A 15536-nucleotide genomic window follows, 5' to 3' on the forward strand; every position below is an offset into this window, starting at 1 on the left:
ACAAGCGCATAAGTGCTGACGATTGGCTAAGGTAGAGTAAAATTTCATTGTAAGCCAATCAGAGGTAGAGTTGGGCGGGTGTTCGAAAGCACGCATAGTAATGATGGGCATTCGGCTCTTTTGACTCAGCTCACTGAAAAGAGCCGGCTCTTTTGGCTCACCAATGGCTCTTTAAATGACTTTGACTATAATATTTAAATTTTTATTACATAATTATTTAATTTCTATAGGCTAAATTTGTAAAAATAGAGTCGGCTCTTCAGATATGCGAGCCAGCTCCCGACGTTCACCTAAAAGAGCCGGCTCTTAGAGTCGGCTCATTCGCGAATCGCGAACGACCCATCAAAAGCTCATTCGCGAACGAGTCGATCCATCATCACTAACGCTCATGAATTGCGAACGACCCATCATAACGCAGAGTCGGACAGGACAGGACACACAAGGAACAACACAAGCCAGTCAGTCAACGAGAGACAGGTATCAAACGTTCCAAAACATCTATTGTGTTATTTGCATTGATCCACTATATAAACATAATATCTACATACATGGCATTTGATTGGAGGCTAGTCTCACTTTGTCCCACAGCAACATTTTTTTTTTTTTTGATGTGTGTACAATGTTTCATGTTTCTGTTAATAATGTATTGTATTAAGTGTACATTTCATTATAATATTCAGATTTATCATAAATAATTGAACATGCACATGTATTTTAAGTTCTGTTAAAGAGGGGTAGAGGTGGGGTCACAATTGAGCATTTAAAATTTAATTTTACTTGGAAGTAACGCAATAGTTACTTTCTTAAGTAACTAGTTACTTTTAAAATTTGTAACTGAGTAACTAATTTAGTTACTTTTTGGAAGAAGTAACTAGTAACTGTAACTAATTACTTTTTAAAAGTAACTTGCCCAACACTGGGCCCAAACAAACATGGCGGCGCACATCTCCCGTTACAGATCAAGATAATTTATAAAGGTTTTTAAACTACAAAACAAACTCACTTACACGCATTTGAGAATCGGAATAGAAGATAGTTGATGACATTGTAAGCAAGTTTGTTAATATTTAGAAATAAAAGCGCTACATCTGTCATACAGCGCTATTTTGGCATTGGTGAATCACGTGCCAAGCATGACACGTCACCATGGAAACATTGCGATTCCGGCTCAACATCGTGATGTCTATCGGCCCAACCCTAGCCTGAACTAACCATTGAATAAAGCAGTGGTTCCCAAACTTTTCCCTAAACTTTCCTACAGGATTTAGTTGAAACATTGCAATTAATACAGTACTACAACTTCTCAACTCTTACTTTCTCTTTGTGTTTGTGATGTGAAGTCTCTAAGTGGCGTCTTGACCTTTAGAAGCCAGTGTTTTGAGGCTCACAACACACTGCGGTCTCTCTTCATTACCCGCCGTTACACTGGTGGATCAGAAGGCCAGATATATCCAGGCTGGTCATCCACACATCCAGTGTAGACAGCATCACTCATTATAATGGTTCCACTTGCTTTTGTCCCGTCACGTCGCACCGCTCTCATAATTTTGCAGTGGGGTTGTCGATCACCCTGCAGAGGTTTCTTTAGCATAACAATCTGCTGACTGTACACTATCCCTTAGCTTTGCTGCACCACCTGGAATAAAGAGTGTACTTCATTTCTATGGCAGCAGTTTTAGGTCACTGAACTGCTAGAGAGCGTTCCCAAAAGTGTTGTAAAATGATCTTACAGCATCTCTACTGCACTATTCATCACTGTTCAAGTGTTAAATTGGGTAGTTAATCACTGTCTTCAAAACGGATGCAAACCTATGACATAGACTGTACCCCTTTATTCTTCCTGACTGTCCTGAATGGAGACTAAAGGTTTTGTCAGTGGAGATTTATAAGGCAGTTTTATCCTCTGGATGCTTTTAAAGAGATTTGCAAAGGTCTTAGATGCATTTTATTAGTGGTGTTTGCTATGAACTCTGTTAAAATTGCTCATTTATATGTTTAGGGATTTGAAGAAAGCCCTACTCACTCTAATAATTAAACTTAGGCAAATAACTCATCCCACACTATTTGTGCTCAGATCATCTGGCTTATTGAAGAGAGGTGTGCTTTTACTTCTCTAAACATCTGTACGTATGATTTTTGACTGGCGGCCAAACAGAACCTTTGCATTGAAGGAGGGAACCAAGCCATATCTAGACACCAGAATGTCTTAGAGACGTGGAGTTGGGCTCTTTGGGGACAGTAAGCAACCACTTAATAACCACAAAGCTGCAAACACAATATTGATGAGCTCATCTGCCATTCCCATGGATGGAAAGCTGCATCCAGTAAGCCTCAGCTCTTCTAGTGAGCTCTTGTTGAGCACTGCAGCAGTGTTTTCCAGATGTCCCTGCAATAATAGACATTTAAGCCTGGGTATAGCTGTCGTTTAATGGGTTGCTTATGTGTTTATTTTCCGGTTTAAACTTTACTGCTGAGCAGATGCTTTCAGTTGACAAGACACTGTGTTGTCGCCAGTAGGAATCCTTGTTGGTCAACTTTGGAAACGAGCTAGATAATGAGACAAAAGCTGTTTATTTCTAGGTAACGTGGTGTTTGGGGAGCCAATCACGGCCAGTTTGGGAACTGATGGGACTCATTATTGGAGCAAGAACTGGGCTAAGGCTGCTTCGTTTGTGACATCACCACCCCTCAGTCCAGACCCAACCACTCCAGACTACCTGAACACCCTGTTGTCCAGGTAAGCACAAGTATATCCTAAATATATGTTAAGATATTTTGGGATATAGATCTGTCAGTTCATTCTTAACTGGTGGGTATGTTAATCTAAACCACTGGTGTCCAGTCCTACTCCTGGAGGGTCACTGTTCTGCAGAGTTCAGCTTCAATTAAACACACCTGAGCCAGATAATCAAGCTCTTACAAGGCATACTAGAAACTTCCAGGCTGGTTTGCCGAGGCAAGTTGGAGCTAAACTCTGCAGGACAGTTTTTGGACACCCCTGATTTAAACTATTGACTAAAATTCATTGATTGTAAGTATGAAAGTCGATATGCTTGAAGTTTATTGTCAAATAATTCAATGTGATGGACTGGCCATCCTTCCAAGGTGTTTCCCTGCCTGTGGCCAGACATGCTAGGATAGGCAGGAATTTGTAGATTCAAATTTATAAGTCATTGAATAATGCACTTGTTCAAAACTGCAGATATTAGGAACAGTAATCTGTATAGGCTCAATTCCATATGTACTTGACACTATCAATTACTAAAACTGAATTTGGTGATGCTCACACTGATTTTTACTTGAACTTGCTTTGAAGCCATTGCAAATTCATTTGACTTCCCTTGTAATAAAGAAAAAAAGTAAGTAGACTTTAGCATACATTTAAAAAGGGTACTTATGGAAATAATATACTTAGAATTTAATTAAGTGAGATGAGAATGTAATGTTTTCGGACACTCAATTGCATTTTATTTACAATTAGATTAAAATGTATTATAGTTTAAATTTATATTAAATGCAATTAGTTAAGAATACTTAAAAATACTATTTTTGACCCACTTAAGTAGGACTTAAGAACATCTATATGTAATTTCATAGTTACTTATATTGTCTTTGAAATATGGTTTAAGTTACTGCTGAATGTACTGATTTATGGCAAGCTAAATATATATCTACATTTAAATAATATTAACTTTAAATTTAATATCAAATAACACTCTACAGTTAAAATTATAATCAAGTACTTTATTTGTGCTTTAGCTCATCAAAATAAGTGTACTTCTTTAAAGCATGACAAAAGATGAATAAAACAATGATTTAAAATGCAATTTAATGTAAAACATTTACTTTGACATTACAAAGCAAACTTTTTAAAGTGCACTTAAGTGATTTAAGAAACCGAAAACACTCTTCAAGGGCACTTAAGTGGCCTTTCATGTCATTAATATTATTTTATCTTATTAAAAAGTGTGCGTTCAGTACAATTAAGTGCACTTACTTCTCACAGTGGTTGATATGAATTAAACATGTTGTTTTTGGCTGTTACATACACAGTAGTCTAGTCACTTTTGTATTGTGATGTGTCTGTCTCTGTTAGTGGTGATCTGTCGGTGACGGGTAGTGCTCACTGCACATTTACCGTGGCTCAGAAGGCCATAGGGAAAGATGACTTCACTCAGATTCCTGAAGGAGTGAATGGAGTAGAGGAGAGGATGTCAGTCATCTGGGACAAGGCTGTGGTGAGGATCACAGTGGATACAGTAGATTCAGTTAAAAATAATCTCTGGATGTGCAGCATTCAAAGCCATTGTGAAATTCTGATATCTGTGACTGCACATCAGTTTATTTTACCAAAAGGTGTTAAGATCCTCAGATCCAGAAAATATAACCTTCATCCTTCCCTCGCACTTTGTAACAAATCTTTCCCTCGCGGGTCAAAATGACCCGAAGACATAAAATGACATTAACATTTTTTTAAATCCAAAAAGCTCATTTTATTATTATATATATTTTTTCAATTTTTTTATTACATTTTTGGGTTTGATTTTTCAAAATGTTAAAAATTTTTATTCAAGATTTTGTTATTTTATATTTTATTTACCTTTAAATTAATAGATTTTAGCAATAAAAAAAAGAGTAATTTAAGCACATTCCTCACATTCTTTCAACTAATTCAAAATAATTCACAATTTCATTTATAACCCTTTAAATTCAGCTCAAAATATCTTACATTGGGTGACTTTGCCGACCTCTTGTGGAAAAAAGAATAATATAACATGATATTTCATAGCCACTAGATGGCCTTATAGCTCTATATGGAGCAAATGAGCTGTTCCGCTGGCGCCTTAAGTCAGTTTCTCTTCAGTATGCATTCAGATACACATGTAGACATTATAAAATAATTTTTTGGTAAAGTTGTAGAATTTTTTTTGTTCGAATTTTGAGCATTTTTTAGGTTTTTCTATGTGTACTGAAGCATTCCTCGCATTCCATTCATTTCTAAGGGGTCAAATTGACCCGCGAGGGAAGGATTTGTTACTTTTTTAAATTTCAACCACAAAACTCCTTGAATCCATTACATTTTTCGAAAAAGTTCGTGGTTCAAGTGTGAAAAAACCCCTCTGATGAACACTACATTTTTTACATTTAAAAAAAATACGATTTTCGGGTCAAAACGACCCGAGGAAAGGATGTATATCTACATATTTACTCGATTCACCCTAATGCGGCATTTCATTCTCAGTTGTGTTTGTCATTCCTCTGCTCAGGTCACTGGTAAAATGGATGAGAACATGTTTGTCGCTGTGACAAGCACCAATGCCGCCAAGATCCTGAACCTGTATCCACGCAAGGGCCGGATAGCCGTGGGCTCAGACAGCGATCTGGTTATCTGGGACACAGACGCCATCCGGACCATCACTGCTAAAACACATCATTCTGTAGGTGCCCTGTAGAAAAATCCAGTGAACGCACTATACACTCACATTTCAAAGGGAAAGTCTAAACATAGAGAGAGAACTGAATTGGCTGGCTTTCACTGACCTTCCAGTTTCTCCGAGCGGAAATACATGATTCTAACTAATCAAACTGTGTTAATACAGGAAGCCTGCATGCTTTCCCTCATAAATAAAACCGCTGGATAGAAACAGGCATCAAAAACAGAAGATATCTGACAATCAGACCTTCAGTTGAGTTTGGATTTCCTTTTATTTCCTTATTAAGTCTCAGCAGACATTTTTAGGAGTTTATTGCTGCAGTACGGAGAGAGGAATTGCAAGCATCACTTGTAATATTGTACATAGCCAGGTTTATGGATAGGAACCAAACATTAACTCAAAGACATAAATATCTAAAATGCAGATTTTTGAAGTTTATTACTTTTCTAATCAATTACATATTACAATTTTATTGATCAATTTACACATTTTTTTTTTGCATGGTGCATAATAAAACACATTAAAAAAGCCCACAGATTTATACTGAAGGGGTGACCCGAGCCATATTTAGAAAACACAATAAACATAGACACTTTGAGTTAACAACCACATAGCAACACCCTGGTAACCACCCAATACACCCTAGCATGCTGTAGTACAGACAATCCACTACACACATGTTCTGTGGATACTGTACAAATTGAGTTATGAAAAAGAATTACACTCAGCATACTTTATTACACAAATAATATACCTAAGTCTGAAACTGAATGCTTTCAGACACTTAATAATGTTATTTAAAATTAATTAAAAATGTAATTTTTTTAAATGTAAAAAAAAAAAGCAATTAGTTAGAACTTTTCAAACTTGAGTACTTCTTTAGATGTAATTTTGTAATTACTTGTACTGTCTTTGAAATATATTTTATTGCACGGTTGTAAGGATGAAGTTGCAATTTAGTACATTACTAATATTTTAACTTTAAATGTAATATCAAATAGCACATTACAGTTAAATATAATCAAGTACTTTACATGTGCTTTATTTGTTAGTCAGCACATCAAAATAAGTGTACTTCTTTGAAGTACAATAAAAGATTATTATTACCCAGTTATTGTAATTACTGTAATAAGTACATAGTATATATATGTGGAACAGGACTAATATAAAGTGCTACCAAACTTTAAATTCAACATTATTAAAGTGTAATTTTAAAAGTGTACTTAAGTGTATTCACAAACATGTAAGTGTATCTCTTTAAGTACTCTTAAGTCACCTTTTATTTCATTAATATTATATTATCTGCAAGTACAGTTTTTTAAAATATGATATATATATATAAGATTTAAAGTGCAGTATAAATGCACATTCAATACAATCAAACACACTTGTGTAACAAATGGAAACGCTAATTTAAGCTGCTAGTGTTCAGTTCAAACACCGTGAACTCTAGACCTCTGACACAGTTGTTGTGTGAGCAGAGATGAATATCAAAACCTGAGCAGCGTTACACATATTCTGTGGAGGAGTGGTTAGGCTCAAACCACAAACTATACATTCACAGAATACCACTGAGATTCAAAGGAAAAATCCTCAAATGCTATTTAAAAAGTATATAATGATGCAATAAAGGGGCAATAAAGTATACCTTAACCTTAACCTTATACGAGGCATTAACCTCTAAAGCTCCAACCGGCTGTGTGGTTTTTCCTACAATTTATTTTCTGAAAAAATTAAATAAAAACGTTATCGGGCAAAATCAGCCATCTTGGACCCCTTTAGCCTGGGGTATTCTTTGTTTTTCCGTATGCCACTATGTTATCGAGCGTTCTAGCCTTTCTGCGTATACTCCAGAAAGTGTGTATGTGCATGTACTCCACTCTAAACTTGTACTAATGTGTTTTTCGCGTCTGTTGTTTGTTTTTATACAGAAGGTAAGTTGGTACCTTCTGACCTCCTCGCTTAACTTTCCCTAAGCACTCGCATCCTCGCATAACCTCCCTAAGCACTTTCCCTCTGGGGAATCCCTGCTGCCATTTTGAAGTGTGTTCAACTTCTTAAAGTGGATGAGGGAAGTTTATTTGGACAGACACTCGACCTTTCGATTTTGACAGAGGGAGCGAGTCTACTCAATATGTGCACTTCAGGCAGATTCATAGACCACAGTGCAACATGATTGTGATGTCACAGCAGATCACGCTTTATTTACCCCCACACAACTCCAGTGTATGATATTGGAGTTATTTTGACATTTAACCACATAATACCAAATTTGACAATCCCAAAGTCTATCTAAAACCATTAATGATACTTGTAGCTACCCTAAGCTGACCTTTTTTTTTAACACAGCTATAGTTTATTGTATTTTTATCATTTTTGTTGGTTGATATTTTCTCCAACAGCTCAAGCATACATACAAGGCTATAGAATGATGTGTAAACAAATGCAACTGTAAATAATAAATCAGATCCATTATGGATTCCAAGTGATCAAGAGCTTAGTGCGTTCCATTTAAACACATTTCAAGGGTTCAGCCAGTAGTGCAAAATAAGCAATGACGTACATCCGAGTGAACAAGGGCATAAAAAAATAACTTAAACTCAGCCCAGGTCTTCTGTTGATGTCATTGCTATTTTCTATCCTCTTCTTTGAGTAGTTGTTAAATGAAACAGTCCAACCGGGCTTGCGCAGTAATTCCCGCAGATTTTGTGCTAACACCCAAAGTACGCACATAAAGCTGCCTCTCAAAACTAACTTGAGATCTTTTTCGCTGCTTATTGCTCTTAAACAGTCAAATACACACAAAATAATGTCAAAATGCCGGTCTTGACGAGTATTCATGTAAACACAGTCAGTCTAGAAAGAAAACGCATGTGTAACAGTATAATGGATCCGTGCGTCAGGTCTTAAAGTGACATCAGCCTAATAAACCTGCTGCCAAATTATGAGATAATATTAAAAATATCTAAATGCCAGTTTTTCCCCATGGTATTGATGCCAAAATTGTGGCCAGTGAAAATGTTGAGTGGCTAGTAACTTTGGAAAACTGCTAGCCACAGTAACTGGTGAGCAAAAAAGTGAATGTCAAGCCCTGTGTGGAGCTAAACTCTACAGGACAGTGACTCTACTGGAGCTGAACTTGACACCACTGCTGGAAGAGAACAGTCCTGTTGATGGAATTTGCTGGACAGCTGAAGCATACTTTCATCTTTAGTGTGACGTCGTTCATCGACGGTCAAGTAGTAATTACCATCGCAAAAAATCTTAGCCACTTATACACTATACAACATTTCCTGCAGTTGTGAGACCTTTCCGACCTCTTTCACCAGAAGCTCGGACGCCATTCCTTCTCTCTCCTCTTCCAGGCCACAACATTACCAACATCAGCACAAGAGCATACGACTACTGACTGAAGAGCCACAATCAGATTTTAGATTCGGGTGTGATGAGAACGGGAATTTCCTGAGCAGGAATTACAAGAGCTATATATGTAGATCGTCTGAAAAGCAGCAGTGCTCAGGGGGAAAGATTCAGCACAACTCCAAAATGACATCACATTTTCATTTCCTTTCAGCCACCTCTCTGGAGACCATTACATATCCAAACAGCACTGGCTGCCATTGCTCTCAACAGTGGACAAAATGGCTGATGTTTATTGATTGTTTATCCCGTGGCTCTGGTTTCCATGCTCTGCGAGGACACCTAAAACATGACTTCATCACCTGCCCGAAAGCCTTGCGTTTGTGTTATTCCACATAAGATGAAGCCCATGCCAGCATTCTTGGCAGAAGTTGCGTGCGTGTCATTTCCTGCTTTCGCACACAAAGAATGGACGATTGCCAAATGCAAAGACCTTGGATCATGGCAGGACATCACAGCGTTTACAGTGTCCACTGGAGAACAAGAAATCAGAAAATAGGGGGAGTAGGAAACTAGAAAGAAGTGATAATAGAAGTAACAAAAAAGCAAGAGTGTGAGAAAAAGGCGAGGAAAAAGACAAGGATGTTTTTTGCTATTCCTGTATCCAGCTGTTTGGGGAATGAGAAAAAGAGTGAATGAAGGACAGGAGGCCAGAGACGTACACTGGATCTTACTCTCCTACACATGATCTTCATTAGTGTGGAATATCTCAGAGTTTCTGTGTGCAGAAGCTCAAACTCAAAACGGCTGTTGGTGTCACTGTGTACGTGCGAGAGTCTGTTGTAAAGCACAGCTGCTAAATGTCACGCTGAACCTTCCATTCATCGAAGAATCCTAAAAAAAAAAAAAAAAAAGTATCACAGTTTCCATAAAAGTATTAAAGGTTTAGTTCACCCAAAAATGAAAATTCTGTCAGTAATTACACAAATTAAGATATTTTTGATTAAATCTGAGAGCTGTCTCACTCCTCCATAGGCTTCTAAAGACGTTATAACTTGCTGGCCCAGAAAATGCATTAAAGACATCGTTAATATAGTCCAAGTGACTACAATGGCTCAATCTTAAGTTTATAAAGCGACGAGAATACTTTTTGTGCGCAAAAAACTTTAGAAGCCTATGGAGGAGTGAGACAGCTCTCAGATTTAATAAAAAAATATCTTAATTTGTGTTTCGAAGACGAACGAAGGTCTTACAGGGTTGGAACAACATGAGGGTGAGTAATTACTGACAGAATTTTCATTTTTGGGTGAACTAACCCTTTAAGCAGCAGCACAGCACTGCTTATATCAACATTGATAATAATAAATGTGTCTTGAGCAGCAAATCATCATATTAGAATGATTTCTGAAGGATCATGTGACACTGAAGACTGGAGTAATGATGCTGAAAATTCAGCTTTGATCACAGGAATAAATTACATTTTAAAATATATCCAAATGGAAACCAGTTCTTTTAATTTGTAATAATATTTCATAATATTACTGATTTTACCGTATTTTTGATCAAATAAGGAGACTTCTTTCAAAAACAAACGTTTGAATGGTAAATACTTGTAGACTGTTAATCTGTTGATTATTTCTTCAGTTCAGTTAATCATATAGACCTTATGTAGCTCCGCCCCTTTTCAGCGCTGCGCTCATTGTCTTTTGACTTCCGGTCTGTATTTTCACAGCGATTTTGCGTGTTTATTAACGAACGGCTCATTTTAAAATCTTCCCGGTCGACTGACATTTGTTAAGACATCTGCTTTAAACATTACAGTCCTCATTAGGGTTGGGTATTGGTTGGGTTTTATCCGATACCAGTACCTACTCTGTATTTTTCAAACGGTTCCGGTGCTTAAACGGTTCTTAAACCGGTACTTAAGAAAATGAAACCGTACACACTTTATCAAAAAAATAATACCTGTGTGTGTTTTCTGAAAAAGATTTTCTGATTTCTGATTAAATAAAAAATTGTGCCGTTTAAAAGGCTACTGATGTAGCCGAAAACAATTAAGTTAAGATCAAAATTTTGTCTTCTCATATTATTTATATATATTATATATATATATATATATATATATATATATATATATGTATATTATATTACGTATTATATATTATAGACTTTTACAAAACAGAGAAATATCTGACACTGAGCAGAAATATTTAACACACATAGTATAGCCTCATATAAATATACTTGATATACTTCATACTTGATATGCAAGATTTGCCGTTGGCATTAAAATACTAGACTTACCCGAAGAGGAACACTGCAGCTGAACTTGAACTTTAGTCAAGAGTGTCAGAGGTTTTGGGTTCTAATCCGCATTCGTAGGTTTTTGTTTGTTTGTTTGTTGTTGTTTTTTTAAATCGATTATGCTCATCAGTGGTTGTATATCAAGCAGGGACACTTTGTGTGCATTAGGCTATATTTTGTGATTTCACCAGAACGAATAGATATGAGGGGCCGTCTAGGGCTTAAAGGACAAATCCAGTGAAAAATGAACCTAGGGGTAATTAACACATGGTTACCGAGTCGATCGTTCCCTGAGATGCGTTTTCATGATAATCGAATATAAAGTGTTTTATCTTTAAAAACAGATTAGCTCATAACAATAGTATATGGGGCACAGAGTAAGTAAAAGTAAATCGCTAGTTAATACCACTAACAAGGCTCAAAATAGCCTCACACTAACATGGTAGCATAATGAGGGTCCATACATGCAAACCAAAGCATTGAGAACTTTGTAAGTGTACAGACAGTTTAATAAGAAGATACTTTATAAAGACAGTACATTACGCGTTTACATGCAGGATCCATTTTGGAAAACAGTCTCGACTAATCGAGTCATGAACGCCGTGCTACGTTAGATTTCACTATGCGTAATTCCTATCGACCAGCTCACTTAGCGCGGCGTTCGTTGCTCGACTAGTCGAGACTGTTTTCCAAGATGACGCCTGCCTGTAAACGCGTAATGTACTGTCTTTATAAAGTATCTTCTTATTAAACTGTCTGTACACTTACAAAGTTCTCAATGTTTCGGTTTGCATGTATGGACCCTCATTATGCTACCGTGTTAGTGTGAGACTATTTTGAGCCTTGTTAGTGGTATTAACTAGCGATTTACTTTTACTTACTCTGTGCCCCATATACTATTGTTATGAACTAATCTGTTTTTAAAGATAAAACACTTTATATTTGATTATCATGAAAACGCATCTCAGGGAACGATCGACTCAGTAACCATGTGTTAATAATTACCCCTAGGTTCATTTTTCACTGGATTTGTCCTTTAAATCGAACTTCATTCACGCACTCATACAACGCTTGCATACACATAACGTATACTAAGTAGTCACACATACATGTAGCAGTATACTGCTGAATGCTCCAACTATATGAAATGCACAACGTCACATCTACACGAGACGCGCGGAACTCTCCGCGCACATACTCATCTGAGACGCGAGCACACACACACACACTAGGGTGACCAGACGTCCCGAAAAATCTAAACTGTTGTCCCGAATCCCGAATCTGGCCCTAATTGTCCCGAAAATTATACTACAGCAAAATCTTGAGTAGTTATTGTCTTATAAACATTAAAAACTGTCTGCGGAGGTTGAGGCCGGCGACACACTGGCTGCGTGGCGTGTCCGTTTTTATTTCGGCTCCCCTGTTAACAGGTTAGAGCTTGCACACTGCCTGCGTGAGCCGCGCGGAAAACTCGTGCATGCTAGAAACAGAACCGACGCCTATTTTTCACGCGACACGCAAGCCTGCAAAATAGCAAGCAAAATAGAATAGGAAAAGATGTTTGCATGTCATTTTGACATGAAAACATATTAATAAATGACATTTTGATGTTTGAAAGTTTAATGGCGCTTTTCCACTGCATGGTACGGTACGGCTCGGTTCGGTACGGCACGCTTTGGCGCTTTTCCACTGCATGGTACGGTACGGCTCGGTTCAGTACGGCTCACTTATGACGCGTTTCCACTGCATGGTACGGTACGGCTCGCTTCGGCTCGCTTTAAATGGTACCACCTCTGTTGAGGTTCCAAGCGTACCGTACCGATACTAAAATGTGACGTGAAAACACTGCAGATCACTGATTGGTCAGACAGAATCATCACTACCAGCGTCATTGTATTTACGACACGAGACACTAAACCCGCTAGATTTAAATAGCCAGTAGACAACAGCCAACTGTAGCACTTGTTTTAAAAGTATTTGCTTAAATTTTTTTTTATAAACTTCAAAAAAAGAAATGGCTGAATCGTGGTCAGTGGACGAGGTGCAGACGTTCCTCTCGTTGGTTGCCGAGGAGTGGATGGGGAAACACGGAATGAAAAATTCGCATTTAATATGATGATGTCATGGCAGTAGAGACGGCAGCTATAACGATCAGTCCCACCCACTTTGAAGCGGTACTAACTGCAGTGGAAAAGCAACCGAGCTAAAGCGAACCGAACCGTGCCGTACCGAGCCGAGTCGTACCACGCAGTGGAAAAGCGAAGCGAGCCGAACCGTTCCGTGCCGAGTCGAACCGTACCGTACCGAGCCGAACCGAGCCGTACCATGCAGTGGAAAAGCGCCATAAGTTTTTACATAAATGCAGATATAAATGTAATAAAAAAATATATTTGATCGATTTTCAAATATTGCACCTGTCAATACAGAATAATGACAGACTGTTGATCTTTGAATAAAAATATGTTTGGTTCAGGTTTGAAATTCATTATCTTTTATTATAGGCTACGCAGTCTGATATCATAGAATGTTTTATAGGGGGCGGTGAAAAAAGTCAGGCACCGAAATCAGGCACCGAAAGTTGCGTTCTTATTCGGTCTCGATACTACCGTTTACGTCGGAACCGGTTCCCTATTGGAACCGGGTTTCGGTACCCAACCCTAGTCCTCATGATAACTTTCGTTAACTTTACATGAATTAAATCCACTTCAAAAGCTAATTACTCCTGGACAGCAGCGCCATAGAAATATACAGAGCGACCGCAAAAACGGAAGTTAAAAGACAATATTCTAAAGATGGCGGCGCCCTCGTTTCTCTGGCGCATAAGGTCTATAAAAAGCCAAAATGTGATTTAATATACAAACATTCCATTATGAAACAAAAAACGGCCACCCGGACAGCAACAAAGTGTTGGCCCACATCTGGTACGCGTTGAATCCACATGTGCCAGATGTGGCCCGGATCTGGGCCGACACTGTTACCGTCTGGGCATGGTACATGTGTACCATGTAATGTACGACCGTGGTCATTGTTGTTCCACGAGTGTTGTGTAATGCCCTTTCTTAGCGTGATGTTCTTGTGTTGTTCTAGGCGGCGGAGTATAATGTGTTGGAGGGCATGGAGCTGAGAGGTGCGCCCCTGCTGGTCATCTGCCAGGGGAAGATAGTTCTGGAGGATGGGAACCTGCACGCGACCTCTGGCACTGGACGCTTTATTCCCTGCACCCCGTTTCCTGACTTCGCTTACAAACGTGTCAAAGCCAGGAAACAGGTAGAGCTCATGCTGAGAAGAACAGGAGTTCATCTGTATTTTCATTTTATTCCCCTTTTTCTTCTACACAATTTTTTTTGCAGTTTATCATCATTTCCTTTGGGAAAGGCAAACCTAGTTAATGTCTTAAAAATTGGGGAATGTAGACCTGTGATTTTTGCCCTGTAAAGAGTTGAAACTGTTAGTTTAACACTCCACCATCATGACAAAAGCAGACAGAAGGAAGCTGAAGGTTTAGAAAGAGGTCATATCAAAGTGATCACATGGTACAAAATGAAAATGCAACACTTAAAGGGATAGTTAACCCAAAAATTAAAATTATGGGTTACAATTTATTTGGATGGTCCACTTTAGACGTTCTACTAACTAACTCTCATTAGATTAGTGGTAGACTGTTAAATAGGGTTCGGGTTTGTAGAATAAGTTGACATGTAGTTGCAAAGTTACTTATAGTCAGTAGAAATGTCTGAAGTGGACCGTCCAAATAAAGTGTTACCAAATTCTGTCATCTTTCACTCACCCATAAGACTTTGGTTAATCTTCGAAATACAATATATAAACAAGATATTTTTTATGAAATCTGAGGGATTTCTGTCCATCCATTAAACCAAAACCTTTAAGCTTGTAAAGGTAATCAATATGAATTGAGTGGTTTAATTCAAGTAAACAAATACATGTATTAAATCAACACACATAGAGCTCATCAAATATGGTAAATTGATGCTCATGCTTGTTTGATGCATGAAAACCAATGAGGTTTATTTTAGCCTGATCATTAAGAAATTTATAAATAATATCTTCATTTGTGTTTCAAAGATTTTCAAAAAAAGGTTTGGAATGAAACGAGGGTGAGTTAATGATTCATTTTAATTCATGAATTTTCATGTTGGGTGGACTGTCCCTTTAATGAAAAGTTGCTTTGGAAATCTTGAAAATATATTTACATTTTTAGACTCTTTACTCCAGTTTTTAGCCAGTTTATATCTTGCTTACATTGTAGAAATAGGGCAACATGATTAACCTTCTCAACAATCTGTCAGCAAAATCTGGAATCAATTTCCAAGAGAACATGAAATGTACAATTTACGTGAACACGCAGTTTCCCAAAACGGCCCACATGAGGATAGATGCATCTATGGAATGTAATTGCCAACACCCAAACTCTCTCTC

The 15536-nt window shown here is 37.8% G+C and overlaps 1 protein-coding gene across 1 annotated transcript in view; it reads left to right on the top strand.

The window, feature by feature from the left end:
* dpysl3 (dihydropyrimidinase like 3) overlaps positions 1–15536 on the top strand; it is a 49534-nt gene that overhangs the window by 30649 nt on the left and 3349 nt on the right. The window contains exons 9-12 of the mRNA XM_082141520.1: positions 2581–2737; positions 4097–4238; positions 5268–5438; positions 14187–14366. Coding sequence (XP_081997646.1) covers positions 2581–2737; positions 4097–4238; positions 5268–5438; positions 14187–14366 — 650 coding nt within the window. The remainder of the gene's footprint in view (positions 1–2580; positions 2738–4096; positions 4239–5267; positions 5439–14186; positions 14367–15536) is intronic.

This window comes from Leuciscus leuciscus, assembly GCF_965113295.1.
Source record: "Leuciscus leuciscus genome assembly, chromosome: 16".
Classification (NCBI taxonomy): Eukaryota; Metazoa; Chordata; class Actinopteri; order Cypriniformes; family Leuciscidae; genus Leuciscus; species Leuciscus leuciscus.